Source organism: Cricetulus griseus (genome assembly GCF_003668045.3).
Source record: "Cricetulus griseus strain 17A/GY chromosome 1 unlocalized genomic scaffold, alternate assembly CriGri-PICRH-1.0 chr1_1, whole genome shotgun sequence".
Classification (NCBI taxonomy): domain Eukaryota; kingdom Metazoa; phylum Chordata; class Mammalia; order Rodentia; family Cricetidae; genus Cricetulus; species Cricetulus griseus.
Genome location: NW_023276807.1, coordinates 206,601,084 through 206,617,018, shown reverse-complemented (window position 1 = coordinate 206,617,018; position 15,935 = coordinate 206,601,084). Strand labels below are relative to the sequence as shown.

The 15,935-nt window shown below is 46.6% G+C and overlaps 2 protein-coding genes and 1 long non-coding RNA gene across 6 annotated transcripts; 1 reads left to right on the top strand and 2 right to left on the bottom strand.

Moving 5' to 3' along the window:
* Nucleotides 1-7,286: 7,286 nt before the first annotated feature.
* LOC113832201 lies at nucleotides 7,287-9,769 on the bottom strand. Its single transcript, XR_003479398.2, has 2 exons — nucleotides 9,309-9,769; nucleotides 7,287-8,705 (listed from the first exon to the last, which is right to left on the bottom strand). It is a non-coding gene; the product is annotated as an uncharacterized LOC113832201 (long non-coding RNA).
* A 190-nt stretch (nucleotides 9,770-9,959) lies between these two features.
* Nucleotides 9,960-13,515, top strand: Pip4p1 (phosphatidylinositol-4,5-bisphosphate 4-phosphatase 1). Of its 4 annotated transcripts, none has more exons than XM_027386602.2 (7): nucleotides 9,979-10,159; nucleotides 10,467-10,657; nucleotides 11,141-11,247; nucleotides 11,485-11,590; nucleotides 11,758-11,810; nucleotides 11,903-11,993; nucleotides 12,686-13,515. In XM_027386602.2, exons 1-7 carry the CDS (start codon nucleotides 10,018-10,020, stop codon nucleotides 12,827-12,829), a joined length of 834 nt encoding a protein of 277 aa, XP_027242403.1. In that variant the 5' UTR covers nucleotides 9,979-10,017; the 3' UTR covers nucleotides 12,830-13,515. The 4 variants fall into 4 exon arrangements, with proteins under 4 accessions (XP_027242405.1, XP_027242404.1, XP_027242403.1 ...); XM_027386601.2 differs by having other exon boundaries at nucleotides 9,979-10,180; XM_027386604.2 differs by lacking the exon at nucleotides 11,485-11,590 and having other exon boundaries at nucleotides 9,960-10,159; nucleotides 12,686-12,797.
* Nucleotides 13,516-13,754: 239 nt separating this feature from the next.
* On the bottom strand, nucleotides 13,755-15,865 carry Apex1 (apurinic/apyrimidinic endodeoxyribonuclease 1). Its single transcript, NM_001244411.1, has 5 exons — nucleotides 15,789-15,865; nucleotides 15,506-15,562; nucleotides 15,141-15,328; nucleotides 14,375-14,567; nucleotides 13,755-14,272 (listed from the first exon to the last, which is right to left on the bottom strand). Exons 2-5 carry the CDS (start codon nucleotides 15,558-15,560, stop codon nucleotides 13,755-13,757), a joined length of 954 nt encoding a protein of 317 aa, NP_001231340.1. The 5' UTR covers nucleotides 15,561-15,562; nucleotides 15,789-15,865.
* Between the last annotated feature and the right edge of the window lie 70 nt (nucleotides 15,866-15,935).

Below are 15,935 nucleotides of genomic sequence, written 5' to 3'. Positions count from 1 at the left end.
GTCAATCCCAGTTCTTTCTCCCTCCCCTCCTGCCCCCCCCCAAGTCCCCATCCCATACCCTTTCTGCTCCTCAGGGAGGGAGAGCCCTTCCATGGGGAATCTTCAGAGTCTGTCATAGCCTTTGGGATAGGCCCTAGGCCCTCCCCCCGTGTATCTAGGCTGAGGAAGTATCCCTCTATGTGAAATGGGCTCCCAAAGTCCATTCCTATGCTAGGGATAAGTACTGATCTACTACAAGATGCCCCAGAGATTTCTGAGGCCTCCTCACTGACACCTATGTTCATGGGTTCCAGATTAGTCCTATGTTGGTTTCCCAGCTAACAGTCTGGGGACCATGTTCAGGTCAGCTGTTTCTGTGGGTTTCACCAGCTTGGTCTTAACCCCTTTGACTGAAGCCACTTTTAATCCTGTATTAGAGAATGACTCCTCCCCATTCTCACTGCCACCCCAATCTCCTCTTTCTCTCTCACCCTCAACCCCCTTAGTGAAGACTGAACCTAACATCTCATATGTGCTGGGCAAGCACTCATCTATTGAACTATATCCCCATGCCCTTTTCGTTTTAAGACAGTTCCACTAAATTACCCAAGCTGCTTTAGAATTGCATCTGACTGCCTGGGCCTTTCAAGTATGGTCTGTACCACCAGGAGAATACTTTTAAAGCAGTAATTAAGATAAATAACATCACAAGGTGGGAGGAACTGTTAGCTCACAGAGGCTACTTCCATTGAGGGAATCAGCCATACTTCATGTGGTGGTTTGAATAAGAATGCCCACAACTCCCCCACCCCGGAAAAACAAAACAAAACAAAACAAAAAAACTGTGGTGGTGCACGCCATTAATCCCAGTACTCAGGAGGCAGAAGCAAGTGGTTTTCTGTGAGTTAGAGGCCAGACTGGTCTACAGAGAAAGTTCCAGGACAGCCAAGACTACACAGAGAAACCCTGTCTCAAAAACAAACAAAAACCAAACAAACAAAACACAAACAAATTAGGGGCTGAAGAGATGGCTCAGTGGTTAAGAACACTAGCTGGTCTTGTAGAGGTCCTGGGTCCAATTCCCAGCAACCACATGACGGCTTACAACCATCTGTAATGAGATCTGGTTCCCTCTTCTGGCCTGCAAGGATACACACAGACAGAACACCATATACATAATAAATAAATGAATCTTTTAAAAAAATGGTTCCCATAGGCTCATATATTTGAAGACTTTGTCACCAGCGAACAGAACTGTTTGAAAGGATTAGAAGAATTAGGAGGTGTGGCATTGTGTAGCCTTGCTGGAGGAAGTGTGTCACCATACCCAATTTATGTAGTGCTGGGGATTGAACCCATAGCTTTGTGTATGACACCTCCTCTTTTCTTATACTTGAGTTACATTGGTATTTATTATGAAGCATATTCAACTTTCTAGCATTAATTTTTTTTCACACAATAAAAGATTACTAGTGTTGACATTTTATCTGTCAATGTTTACATTATTTTGTTCCTCTACCCTGAGTATAAGTTTCTCAAGGGATGTCCTTCACAAAGAGTAGATGTTCATTAAATTTCTGTAGAGGTGTTGATAGATGAACACATTGGAAAACATACCCACTGGAATTAAGGTGGTAGTGGGGTTATAGCACTATACAGCAGTTGCTTAGCATGCATGCCATAAAGTTGATCTTTAGGGAAACAGAAAAGGGGAGGAGTGGGACAAGGTAAGGGGAGAAAAGAAGGAAAGGTGTGGTTTGAAAGAAAATGGCCCCTAAAGGGAGTGGCAATATTAGGAGGTGTGGCTTTGTCAGAGTAGGTGCGGTCTTGTTGGAGGAAGTGTGTCACTGTGGAGGCGGGCTTTGGGGTCTCATATATGCTCAAGCCACGCCAAGTGAGACAGACCACTTCCTGTTGCCTGCCTACCAAGATGTAAGACTCTCAGCTCCAGCACCATGTCTGCTTGCACACCATCATGTCTCACCATGATGACAATGGACCAAACCTCTGAACTGTAAGCCACCCCAATTAAATGTTTTCCTTTATACGAGTTGCTATGGTTCCCTGTCCCAAAAAACCAAAAAAAAAAAAAAAAAAAAAAAAAGTTGCTATGGTTATGGTGTCTCTTCACAGTGATAGACACCCTAACTAAGATAAAGGAAAGAAAGGAAAGGAGAAATAAGAAGAGGGCCAGAAAGGGGATGAAAGAATAAAAAAAAATTATAGTGGCTTTCATCAATAAGTTAAGCCTATCCAAATATGGTGGTGCATACCTATGATCCCAGCACCAGAGAAAGCAAGACAGAAGAATCCCCAAGAGTTCAACACCAGTCTAGCCTACCATAGTAAGACTCCACCTCAAAAAAATAGGGAGTGAGTGGGGGTCTAGTATATCACACTGAATATAGACAGGTTCCATGGTTTACTATGAACACTAGAATATAGTAAAGAAATAATCGTGGTAGTGCTGTGCCCTAGCCTAAAGATGATTAGTAACTTCTCTTTTATTGCTTTTGCACTGCAGCAGCACTACACTCCATAGAAGCTAGGCCAATCTGATTCTCCAAATTATCATCTATGTGAGTGAGGCCATCTCTGGCCAATGAGCTGTTTCCAGTAATCTCCTGAGCGTGTGTTCATGAGGAAGTCCAAACGATATATTAAAAGAACCACTCAGAGAACATGAGAGAATCAGGAGACCATGCCACTGTTTGGATGTTGTCTGTCATGCACCAAAAGTCTTTGGACTAAAGACCAAAAGAACAGAGCTGGAGAGGTAGTTCAGTAGTTAAGGCACTGGATACCCATCCAAAGGAGTTGGGTTCAATTCCCAACACCTATATGGTGACTCACAACCATCTGTAATCCAGTTACAGGAGATCTGATGCCCTCTGCTGGCTTCTGTAGGCACTAGGCAGGAAAGTGATGCATAGACAGACATGCAAGCAAAACACCCATACAAATTAAAATATATGTGTGTGTCACCTATCTGTCTGTCATTCATACATCCATCTATTTAATCTATCTATCTATCTATCTATCTATCTATCTATCTATCTATCTATCTATCTGTCTATCTATCTGAAGACCAGAACTATTATTCCTTCATGTTGATATGTTTTCTGCAACTTTTATGGCCTTTCTCATAAGTTACCTTGTTTTCTGGGTGTGTAATTTCTAATCACTATCAAACTATACTGTCACTTGAAGGAAAGATAGACTTTAGTGATCTGGATTCTCCTACAGGGCTCTGCACAGAACTGTAGGCACTATTAGAACACAGACACCTCTCTACAAAGGATCAGCCACACCTAAATTGCTGTCATAGTAGCTCCAAGGTATGGTGAAACAACAGGATTAACTTCCTAAATTGTGACCTGTCCAGCTTAGTATCTTCCCCAATCTGTTAAATTCAGAACTCCTCTCCTATAGTTTCAGAGACTTCTCCCTTCTAATGTCTATCAAAGCAAGGGACTTCATTTTCTCTGAGTTGCTATTTGATATCCCATCCCAGCTTCTCCCTCTCTGGGTGGTGGCAATAATAAAGGCCTGACTAATAGAGATCCCTCCCTCTGCATGTATTATTTAAAACAGGTAGTGAGTGATTACTCCATCTTCAGACTAGGTAGTGGCTCCATCCAAGAAAGTTTTGGCAATCAAGGTTTACAGAAGGGGCTGGAGAGATGGCTCAGCAGTAAAGAATGCTTACTGTTCTTGCAGCATTTACACAGCACCTCACAGATGCCTGTAACACAGTTCAAGGGATTCCAACTACCTCTTCTGACCTCAGCAGGCTCCTGCTTACAGTTGGTGCACATAAACTCACACACACACTCTCTGTAGAGTGCAACTGTGTGTGTGCTAAATATAGTGGTGGTACATGCCTTTGATTCCGCTGACTGGGAGACAGATGCAGGTGAGTATCTGTGAGCTCCAGGCCAGCCATGGCTACAAAGCAAGACCATGTCTCAAAAACAAACAAATCAATAGATGAATATAACTTTTAAAATAATCTTTTTCAAAACAGAAAAGATTTGGGTCATGTGGCCCAGGGTAGCGGCAGAAGGCAGCCAAGTCCTACCCCTGGCAGTGGGCAACACTACAAAAAGCAAATATGTAGCTGGGCATTGGTGGCAAATGCCTTTAATCCCACCACTTAGGAGGCAGAGGCAGGCAGATTTCTGTGAGTTTGAGACCAGCCTGGTCTACAGAGTGAGTTACAGGACATCCTCTAAAACAATACAGAGAAACCCTGTCTCATAAATAAAAAAAAAAGGGGGAAATATGTGATGGAGAGGTGTGTGTGCAGTATGGAGAGAGGTGGAATTGGAGATGTGATGGCGATGGCAGTGTTGTCATTCCCCAGTAGGGTTGGCATGGTGGTATACAACAGCCTGGAACTCATCAGTTGCAGACTCAGCCACTGAACCTGGCCTCAGTATCCTCCCAGCTCTTGGCAACAACAGAGGCCTGAGATGAGGAACGGTCACATTCTGGATTAGACCTCCTTGAAGGACCTCTGTGGTCCTTCAAGGACCACCAACATGCCACCAGAGGCCATGTTGGTGTCTGTGGTCCATGCTAGTACCCCAGGTCCCAATGAAGTCTGAGATCCATATGCTCATAGACTGTTTGTGATACTGCCTGAGACCTTGGTGATATCTTCAGGCTTTGCTGCTTTGGGGTGCTATACTGATGTGAGCAGCATGTCCAACCACCTGATGTCATGTCTCGGCTTGTGCCCTGTGCAACTGCTGAGGGCCATTAAGGGGTCAGTGGTCCTGATATAGCCAAGGGCCATATTGATGTCTGTTATGATAAATCTTTCCGCCAAAAGCCACCCGAGCCCTACTGCCACGTGGGCAGTCTCTGCCAGCCACCTGAGTTCTACCCACCGAGTTAGGGCCCAAATTAATGCACAGAGACTTATATTATGTACAAATGCTGCTTGGCCAATGACTAGGATTCTCATCTGTTAGCTCAGTCTTAATTATCATAAATCTATATATTTTATAAGACTTAGATGCCTTCCATTGGCGTCCTCCCTTGCCAGTGGATCACATCGTGACTCTGGAGGAAGTGAGAAGGGGAAAAAGGGCTCACTTCCTGCTTGTCCTTGCTTAAATATGAGTCTCCTTGCTATGTCACTTCCTGCCTGGATCACCACTTCTCTACTACATTTCCCAGAATCCTCTTTGACTCCTAGTCCTGTCTAACTTGCTGCCTCATTGGCCAAACAGTACTTTATTCAATAATCAATAAGATGAACATACCACAGTACATTCCCCATTAGATGTCTGCAGCCAGGGTTATCACCAAAGCCCATGGGGTGGTCTGTTTTCTAGGTTACTGCCTGAAACCATATTAATGCCCCACTGCTTGGAAGAGATGGTTCCACCCATCTCTTGGTCCTACACTGTGGTACAGGCAGTGGCAATGGTGTTGGGAGAGCTGGCCCTGGATCCTACCGAAGGGGTCTCAATTGATAGTTTCTGGCATGACAGGAAGAGAAAGATTCATCTTTCCTTGGGCACTGGTCACTAGGAATTTCACCATGCTCAAGTGAATATATATATATACAACACAAAATGTACTTTTTTGTGGGGAGATCACAAGGGGCATGGGAAGACTGGAAGGTCAGTGTAATTGGGGTGCATAATGTGAGACTACCAAATAATCAATAAAAAATAATTTTAAAAAAGGAAAAAACTTCCCAAACTTTTTTTTTTTTTACACAACAGTTTTGTCATAATACTTACAGAGCCATTCTTTTCTGAACCTTTCCCACAGCTGCATAGGCAAAGGTTAGTTTAAAGAAAGATAAGGAGGCAGTGTCTGTATCTAAACCAGCCTGTAATCACAGCATTCAGAAAGCTGAAGCAGCAGAATCATCAGTTTCAGTAGAGCCTGGGCCATATGGTAGCCTGGGTCACATAGAGAGATCCTGTCTCAAAACACAGTACAAAAAGATGTAAAAATGCATACTGAGGAATTCACTCATCATGTATGTCCTCTAATACTTCACATAACGTCAGAAAATATCCAACCTATTGGCTAACATTTACTTCACTTTATTTCTAGTCATACATCCCTATATTTAACCTATAATAAAAACATCACCTACAGGCCAAATGAAAAATGAATGAATAGTTAATACATAAACCATTATACTCATTTTTTTCTACTTCAACCCTTCAAAGAGTATGAAATAGACTCTTTTTTCCACTTTGTTTTTTTTTGGGGGGGGCATGCTAGAGATGAAATCCAAGGCATAATGCATGCTTGGCAAGTGCTCTACCACTGAGCTATAGCCCCAGTTGTTTTTCACTTTTTTTGCATAGCTAGAACTATATTTAAGTGATCACAAACTACAACTTTAGTGAGGATGGAGGGATCACAAAAGGGTGGATTGGAGTTTTTTACATTACCAGGGCCCAAATAATGAAATCTGTAACAAGTCTTTCTTCTAACCACCCAAGCCCTGCTGCCACATGGGTCCTTTCTGCCAGGCTGCCCGAGTTCCGCCCACCGCCATGTTAAGATCCCAAGTAACACACAGAGACTTATATTAGGTTCAAATGCTGCTTGGCCAATGACTAGGATTTCTCATCTGCTAGCTCAGTCTTAATTATCATAAATCTATATTTTTATAAGACTTATTGAGGATGCCTTGCGCTGGTGCCCTCTCTTGCCAGCGGATCACATGGACTCCAGAGCAGAGACCAGGAGGAAGAGAGGAGACCACTTCCTTCTTGTCCTATATATGAGTCTCCCTGCTATGTCACTTCCTGCCTGGATCATCACTTTATTACTACATTTCCCAGAATCCTCCTTGACTCTTAGTCCTGCCTAACTTGCTGCCTCATTGGCCAAACAGTATTTTATTTATCATCCGATAAGACAAAGACATACACAGAAGCACTTCCCCCCTTAGAAACCTACCCTGAAGTCAGAGTCAATACTTGAGAATGTTCGTGGCAAATCATCAGCAAGAGCAGCACACTGGCCTATTCCTTGAAGAGCTATAACCACTTTCTAACTTTGTGTCTGGGGACTCATTATTTCTTTAAGTGTGCTGGGGAGCGATTGGGATTATTGTTTGAGGACCTAACTGATGGTAGAAACTGACCTGGGAAAATGTCTAAAAATATCAGGACCAAGTCAGGAATGGTGGCTCAGGCCTTTGGGGAGAGGTGAGGCTTGCCATGAATTGAAAATCAGCCTAGTTCAAGAATAAGACCCTAGTTTAAAAATGGAAATGAAGATCAAAACTAAAAAATAACCTCCACTCAATTTCTTGACCGAAGACAAAACATAAGCAATTAGAGATGCCTATCTACTAAATATGACTAAATACCTTTGGATTTGATTTACTACGTGAATCAATAAACACTTGTGTATGTATTTGAGGGGTCAGTATAAATCTAGTAAAATGATAAGCTCTTCTTCCATCAGTGGACACACTCATAAAAATATAATTTTCATTTCAGTAGTGGAGACATTTTTAAAAATTATTTTGTGGGTAATTAAAAAAAAACATTTTGAGTACTTAAACAACTCCTCTCACCTTCACGACCTCATCTTCTTTATTATTGTTACACACACACACACACACACACACACACACACACACTTGTATCTATATATAAATACAACCCACTGAATTGATTTACTGTTGCTCATCAGTGTACGTGTTTACCAATAACCACTGGAGATTAGAAGGCTAATCTATCAGAGGGCTCATCCCTGGAAAAGACTGATTGTCTTTCTCTTAGCTGCTATTGCTTCCCAGTAGCTCTTCATCTCAAGGTTGGGCCTTGTGAGATTCCCATCCATGTCTGGCTGTCAACTGGCATTGTGCAGGTCTTATTTAGGCAGTAACTGTTAAGATTTTATGGGTGCAGATCCCTGTCATATACCAAGACAACACTGTACACCAGGCATCCTGGTCCCCTCATTCTTACCATCTTTCTGCCCACCCTTTCAAAATGTTCCCTGAGTCTTAGATATAAGGGTTGTGTTGCAGATGTATCAACTGTAGGGACACCATACCAGTCAGGTGTCCTTTGCATTTTGGTCAGTTGTGGATCACTGTGGTGGCCTTCATCTGCTACAGATGAAGCTTCTTTAATGGTGTGTGTGTGTGTGTGTGTGTATAAGAGAGAGAGAGAGAGAGAGAGAGAGAGAGGGAGAGAGAGAGAGAGACAGAAACATGTATTTGTGGCCATATGGATAGGTATTATTTATATTGCTGTTGGGAATCACTCTGGTTTAGGAGGGCAGCAGTAGGTTGACACTACCACACGATTCTAGGCCTGAAGTCCATTAGGTGGCTGTTGGTTACCCTTGAGATAAAAGTGCCACTATTGCACCCAATCTTGCTGTGCTGGTCATTTTCGTTTGTAGGCTTTACAGCTGAATAGAGTTTTTAATTGCTTCTCTTCCTTGGCAGCTTGCATAGCACCCTGAGATGCTATGAGAGCTAATCCTCTAGCTCTCACAAGAGGCTTTCAAGCAGGTTCCAACTTGAATCCTGGTAGAGGCATTTGTAGAAATAATATTATAATTTCACAGCTATGCATAATGGCAAATGCCTGCAATCTCAATTACCCAGGAGGCCTTGGCGGAATCACCAAGTTCCAAGCCAGGACCTTGCCTTAAAACTGAAAAAGGACTGGGTATGTAGCAGTGGCAGTATAGCACTCTGCCCGGAGTCCAATTTCCACCTAAAAAAAAAAAAACCTAGTTATTATTACATGTTTTTAGGTACTGAAAGGGAGCCTAGGGCTTTCAGCATAGTCCCCACTCAGCTCACCAGATACCATCACCAGCCTGTACTACCAGGCACATCATCACTCATTTGTGTGTCAGATTGGCCTCAAACCCATGATACCCTTGCCTTAGCCAGCCTCAGGTCCAAGAGTATTGATGCTGCGCTAACCAGTATGGTCGTTCACCATACTAAGTTTGGGGGCAGTCTCCCTGTGGCTTAGGCTGGCCTCAAACTTCTGGTCAAACCTGAATGTCTGATCCTCCTGTCCGAATCTTCCCAATTTTGGGGTTACAGTCCTACACTGTGACCTGCTGTTTTTAAATTTTGGGTGGCTTTATTTTTATGTAGGTGTACTCGCACACTCACATAAGCCACATTTGTCTGGTTGCTGGGTGCCTACATAAGCCATAAATTGGCACCGGGTCCCCTGGAGCTGGAGTTACAGGTAGCTACTGCCCTAGGAGTTTGGGGAACCAAACTAGACTCCTTTGACTTAGCAGTTCAGTGCTGTTAAGTAGTAAGACACCTGTCCAGTGCCCCGCCCACTTGTGTTCACCTTGTTTTGTCCAGGATATCACGCTGCTTCCGAGGCGGGCCTGGAACCCCCTGGCTTCCTAACTCATCCTTCCATGCATTTACAGTCACCAATTTTCTGCGGAGCTGGGGGCTGAACTCGGGGGCCTTGTGCCAGGCCCCTCGCCTCCCCGTGGCTTTCCAAAGCTTGCCCAGGACTTAGGGCGTTTCCCGCGACCCACCTCACGTCAGGACACCCAGCCTGGCTCTCTGGAGGGATTGAAGCCGCCCTCTCGTTTGTGGCGCTAAGTTTGGGCCAATTGATTGGCGTCCCAGGGGAGACTTCGGACCAATGAGGAGCGGCTGCACGCGACAGGCCGGGCACGTGACTCGCGTGGAGCAGCCGCCCACCTGGGCCGGAGGTAGCGCGATGGTGGCACTTCCAATGGCTCGCACAACTTCTAGTCACGTGCAGTGTTTACGGACTCAGCAGCTACGGGAAGGTCATGTGACAGTGACGCGACACGTCGCCGTCCAATGGAGAAGGAAGGCTCCCTCACAAACCGGGAACTATTTTACCTCCGCGAATGACAGCGCCGAGGGGCTGGGCCAGTCTGTCACGTGAGCGGGGCGGGGCGGGGCGGCACTGGCTGCGGGCGAACGCGGCGCGCAGGCGCCGGGGACCCGGTAGCGGCGCGGCGGCGGCGGCGGCGGCGGCGGTGCAGCTGGTCGCTGACTGAGCGGGAGGCGCCATGGCGGCGGACGGAGAGCGCTCCCCGCTGCTGTCCGAGCCCGGCGATGGCGGCGCTGGCGGCAACGGCTTAGCGGGCCCGGGCGGGAGCGCGACCGGGCCCGGTGGAGGCCTGACGCCCTCCGCACCTCCGTACGGAGCCGGTAAACATGCCCCGCCCCAGGGTAAGCCGGCGGTCTGAGGTGCACCAGGGCCTAGGGGCGGATCGGGTCGGGGGGCGGAGCCTGCTCCGGCGCCAGGTGCGGCACCATGGCACCTGTCGCGGGGCGAGGCACCCTTCCTCCGCAATCACTGCCTGAGCCTGGCACGAAAGGGGTTCTGAGGAAGACGTTCTGACCGCTACTGCTGATGATAAGCACGTCGAGCTTTGTCAGGAGGGTTCTCCGCTTCCGTGGAGCATCCGTGGCAAGTGTCCGAATGATGATCTGGTTTTATCTGCTTCCTCTTCAGCATTTCCCCCGTTCCCTGAGGGGCATCCAGCGGTGTTGCCTGGAGAGGACCCACCCCCCTACTCACCCCTGACTAGCCCGGATAGTGGGAGTGCCCCCATGATTACCTGTCGAGTCTGTCAGTCTCCGATCAACGTGGAAGGCAAGATGCATCAGCATGTGGTCAAATGTGGTGTCTGCAACGAAGCCACTGTGAGTTATACCTATCTGCAAAAAAAACGGGCCTTGTTTCCTGCATCCTCTTTCCGATTCTAGACCCTGTTCAAGACCTCTTCATGAAACCCACTTTCAGTTCCTGGATCTTCACCAGCCATTGCTTCAGAAGCCTTTCACCAGAGATAATGGTCACCAGCTCTCACTTTCACACTTTTCCTGGATCCTGAAGTGTAGTTTTCACTGGCAATTGTTGTAGTTGCTTTTGATTGTTGTATTTTGGGGCTCTCGTGTTTGTTCTTTTGAGACAGTCTCACAAGCGATCTGGGCTCACCTCAGGCTCTGCAGTCTTCCTGCCTCAGCCTCCTGAGTGATGAGATCACAGATGTAGCCTGCTATGTTGGCAACATTTGTATCTCTCAAATGTCTGACTTTTCTTTCTCAGTAATGTTCTTGGAGAGGATTGGGATGACCGGCTTGCCTGCTGATATACCCATTGTTCTTTTATTCGTTGTTCCCTAGCCCATCAAGAATGCACCCCCAGGAAAGAAGTATGTCCGATGCCCCTGTAATTGTCTCCTTATCTGCAAGGTGACTTCCCAGCGGATTGCTTGCCCACGGCCGTACTGGTAAGAGACATAAGGTGGGAAGGCTGTGCTTGGGCAAAACTGTAAAGAAACAAAACCAAACCTGAACCTGGGCAAGGTGGTGCATGCTTATAATCAATCCCAGCACCTGGGAGGTGGAGACTGGAAGATCTCTGGCACACCTTGAATTCCTAAGTAGTCCTGCCTATACCTCCCAAGTGCTGGGATACTCTGTGTCAGCAGATCCTGTTAAAATTAAGAACTTTCCCCCCCATATAGCAAAAGAATCATCAACCTAGGGCCTGTGCATCCAGGACCTCTAAGTCCAGAGCCACAGCCAATGGGTGTCAGGGTCATCTGTGGACATTGCAAGAATACGTTTCTGGTGAGGAGAGATATTGGGAGGCCCTTGGGGGAGGGGGAGGTAAGTACTGGGAATAGTAATAAATTATGGAAAAGACTGTCCTAATTCTCATTTGTCATACTCCCCCTTGCCTCAGGGTTCTCATTGAGGAGAACTTTCTTTCTATGGTTGTTTCTCTTTTTTCATAGTGGACAGAATTCACAGACCGAACCTTGGCACGGTGCCCTCACTGCAGGAAAGTGTAAGTGGTTAGGCATTGCACTGCTAGCTGGATAATATATGGCATAAAATCAACAGGGCTATTCCAAATATCCATTCTGTTGGCTCCCACAGGTCATCTATTGGGCGCAGATATCCTCGGAAGAGATGTATCTGCTGCTTCTTGCTTGGTTTACTCTTGGCAGTCACTGCCACTGGCCTTGCTGTGAGTAGTCTTGATGCAGACCTTTTATCTGCCTCATCAACAGGCTAAGATCTAAGAAGTTGATAGCTTAAAGAATGGTGAAAGAGCTGGGTGTTGGGGTATGTTCTTGAAACCAAGAATAGAGGCAGTTCTAAGGTAACCCTGGCTATATAGCCAGGCCCATCTATAATACAAAGGTGGGGAGTAGATTGTCACCCTTTCCAGATGTGCCAAAGTGTTGACCTAGCATGCACAAAGCCCTGCGTTTGACCTCAGCACCATGCAAACAAAGCATGGTGATGCAATCGTATGTCCCAGCACCCCGGAGGATCAAATTTCAAGGTCATTGTCAACTACAGCTTGGTGATAAGGTTGGGGAGCATTTTCAGGTACTCATAAAATGAAGTTAAAGGTGACTAATAAACTAAGAAGTCAAAGAAGGAAATCCCACTCTGGAGAGAAAACTGAGTTGTTATTAGGAATCCTAGTTCACTCCTTAGATGTGAGAAATAGTGGCGGATGTCTGGGATGGCAGGAGTATTTTCCTGCTTAAGAGAAGGAAGCTAAACCACCTGACCTTTGGAAAGGTCCCTGAAGGTGGTTACAAGTGACTAGGGAACAGAGACAAGTTGGCATTTTATTACTCTTTCTAAGACTTTGAAGCAGTGGACACCAAGAGTAACCTCTTTTTTTTCTTCTTCCTCGTCTGTCAGTTTGGCACATGGAAGCATGCACAGCAATATGGAGGTATCTACGCAGCCTGGGCATTTGTCATTTTGTTGGCTGTTCTATGTTTGGGCCGGGCCCTTTATTGGGGCTGTATGAAGGTCAGCCATCCTGTCCAGAACTTCTCCTGAGCCCCTTGATCCAGTCTGTGCCTGGTGGCTGCCTGGTAGCAACAGTAACACTACAAAAGGCTCTCTGGACTTCTGCAAGGAAGCCAAGCAGCTGCCTCCCTTTCCCCTGGGGAGAGGTAGGAAGGAACCAGTCCCTTACTTAGGTTTGGAAGCGTAGGTAAGACCATTGCTAGCTGTCTGCTTTCTTCCAAGGGTTGCTGTTTAGGATACATAGGCAAAACATTGCCCCTAGGCCTGGATCCTAAAGATGGTTCTAGCCATGTCCTTCCTATGTGTGCTCCCTGAGAACCATTCCTGACCCTTACACATTCCAGGGCAGGGTGGGGGTGGGAAGTGTGTGTGGGGGGGTGTCCCCTCCCTCATGTGCACCATTAGGACCTTCCTTGCTGCTGCTATTGCACTTCACCAGGGGCTGGCTCTGGCCTCAATACCCTGAGTCCCTTTCTCCCACATTTCTTGTCCTGTGGGGTGGGGTCAGCCACTGCTCTGTACAGAACTACAGAACTGATGTATATAGAACTATTTAATATGGGATATGGTCCCCTAATCCTGTATTCCCCTGAATTCCTCCTTCCGAGTTTCCTTACTTCCAGTTGCAGCACTGAACTGGGTTAAGGTAGGGTCGCTGTCTCGGGAGAGGTTAGGAATTCATCTGTGCTTGTAAATAAATAATGTCATGACTCTAACCTTTCCCATTTAACAACTGTTGTGTATGAAAAAATAAAAAAGGGAACGTGTAGATTCACAAGGGGAAAACAAAGATAACAAAGCTGAAAGTAGGGCATTTTTATTTTTACTTGGAAGCCAGAAGCTTGGTTTAACATTTAAAACAGGGGGTACACAAAAAATCAAAACCCCGGGGCCTAAAGGACACTGGACTTGAGAGGAGGCTATTTCCCAGGTGTAAGTTACTTCAGCAGGGGTGTCACAGTGCTAGGTAAAGGGTGATGGGACAGTGATCACTGCCAAGAGCTTTGGAGCGGATCTTGCTGTCACACAAGGAAGACAAAAGGGAGTGTGACAACAAAAAGTAATCAAGGCGCCATCCGACATTCTTAGCCCGAGCATTCATCATGTAAGTCCAAAAGGTATAGGCATAGGGGGTGTTGGGGTAGAGGTGCCGGAAGCTGTCAGTAAGTGGTACAGCCTGTAGCAACTCCCCAAAGCCCTGGCGCTCCTGGGGAGTAAAGCCAGCATTCTTCTTGTTTCCTTTGGGGTTACGAAGGTCAATTTCTTCATGAGCCACATTGAGATCCCCACATAGCACAAGAGGCTTTCGGGAAGCTAAGTCCTTCAGAAACTTGCAAAAGGCTTTATCCCAACGCTGTCGGTACTCCAGCCTTACCAGACCCCTGCCTGCATTGGGAACGTAGGCTGTTACCAGGACAAAGGAGTCAAATTCTGCCACAATCACCCGGCCTTCTTGATCATGCTCTTCCTCACCTACAGAAATGAAATCCAGCATAAAATTTAAAAAAAAAAAAAATCTAAGCAGCAGAGTTAACTTGCTGAAGAACACTCAGACATAAAAATCAATAGTCTCACCAATGCCATAAGAGACTTTGAGAGGGCACTGGCGGGAAAGTAAGCCCACGCCACTATATCCTTCTTTGTCTGATGGAGCAGACCAGTACTGATGGGTGAGTCCAGGCAGGTCTTGAAGTTCTGCAGGGAGTTTGTTCTCTGAGCATTTGGTTTCTTGGAGGCACAAGATATCTGGTGCTTCTTCCTTTACCCACTAATGAAACGTGAAAAGTTAAGAAAAATCTTATGTGCTACATAGTATACACACTGGATCCCAGTACATAAGGAATTCAAGCAGCAGGGTATATGTAAACCATGTGAATGACAAAGGGACTTTTAGGGTATGTGAATGGACTGAGCCATTTGACTTGGGTACTAGAAACCTAATTCCGAAGCAGAGCGAAGTGCTCCAGCCCCTCCCCCACTGAGATCTTTAGTAGTTATTGGGATTTAAAAAAAAACAAAATTCCAGCGAATAGTTAAAAAGAATATGAGACAAGGTGATTGGGATCGAAGGGACATTTCTTGCTCCCAGCCCCAACTACAGGCAAGAAAAAAAATAACATCCTCTGGGCTCACAGTAAACACGTTTTTGTTTTATCGAGACAGGGTTTCTGTATAGTCCTGGCTGTCCTGGAACTTGCACTGTAGACCAGGCTGGCCCAGGAACTCACAGAGATCCGCCTGCCTCTGCTGGGATTCAAGGCGTGCGCCACTACAGCCCCAACTCCAAGATAATTCTTTAGGCTGTCAAGGAAAATCTACTTCCCTCCTGAATTGTACTCACATCTAAACCTTTCTTCTTAATCCAGGCTCGAAGCCCATCCACGTTCCAGGAGCATATCTTGAGTGTGGCAAGTTTGCCACCGGGTGACGTTTTATTATCTGGAGCGTCCTCATACAGGAAAGGGCCCTCTCCTGCAGCCTCTTTCTCGTTTTTCTTTGCTGCTCCTTTACTCTTCTTGGTCTCTGGCTCTATAAAATGAGTAAAGTAAGAGCTAGCGGTTTCCAACCCCACGAGGCGCTCTAGTTACCCTAACTTCTCGGACTCCCGCAATGTAACGTGGTCCATATTTAGCGTAGCTCATGGTGGTCTAGTAGAGTCCTAAATTTGGAGGTGGGGTAACCCACGCGCTACTTTCACCTGCTTACCAGACTTGGGTTCTTTCCCGTCTTCTGCCGCCGCTCTCTTCCCACGCTTTGGCATCCCTGTGACGAAAGCCCTTAGGCGCCTGGAGCACCGAAGCAGTGTTTACAGCGTTGCCTACAGATAAGAAACGGCGAAATCAGGCGCTCGCACACCGGGGGAGGGGGGTGCAATCGGTTCACCCAGCCTTCCTCGCCACGTGCATCCCAGCCCCGCAGCTCCTCGCCCCCGTTAGGCCCTTCTGCGAGCAGGGCCGCCGAACCAGCTAGCACAAGCTACCGGACCTACCAACGAAGCCAGGAAGCCGCTCACAGCACAAAGAATGGAGCCTGTCCCCACGTGGGAGCTTGGTGTGGTCACGTGATCCGAGGTCGCCCCTCCCCCCACGTGGATCAGGAGTGCTGTGATTGGTCCACCTGGCACCTCATGACGTCA

Coding starts and splice junctions, on each gene's coding strand:
- Pip4p1 (XM_027386601.2), top strand. CDS start 10,018: ATGGCGGCGGACGGAGAGCGCTCCCCGCTGCTGTCCGAGCCCGGCGAT. Junction 10,181..10,466: donor TAAACATGCCCCGCCCCAGG/GTAAGCCGGCGG, acceptor CTTCCTCTTCAG/CATTTCCCCCGTTCCCTGAG. Junction 11,994..12,685: donor TCACTGCCACTGGCCTTGCT/GTGAGTAGTCTT, acceptor CTCGTCTGTCAG/TTTGGCACATGGAAGCATGC.
- Apex1 (NM_001244411.1), bottom strand. CDS start 15,560: ATGCCAAAGCGTGGGAAGAGAGCGGCGGCAGAAGACGGGAAAGAACCC. Junction 15,329..15,505: donor CGGGAAAGAACCCAAGTCTG/GTAAGCAGGTGA, acceptor CTCATTTTATAG/AGCCAGAGACCAAGAAGAGT. Junction 14,568..15,140: donor TTAAGAAGAAAGGTTTAGAT/GTGAGTACAATT, acceptor ACGTTTCATTAG/TGGGTAAAGGAAGAAGCACC.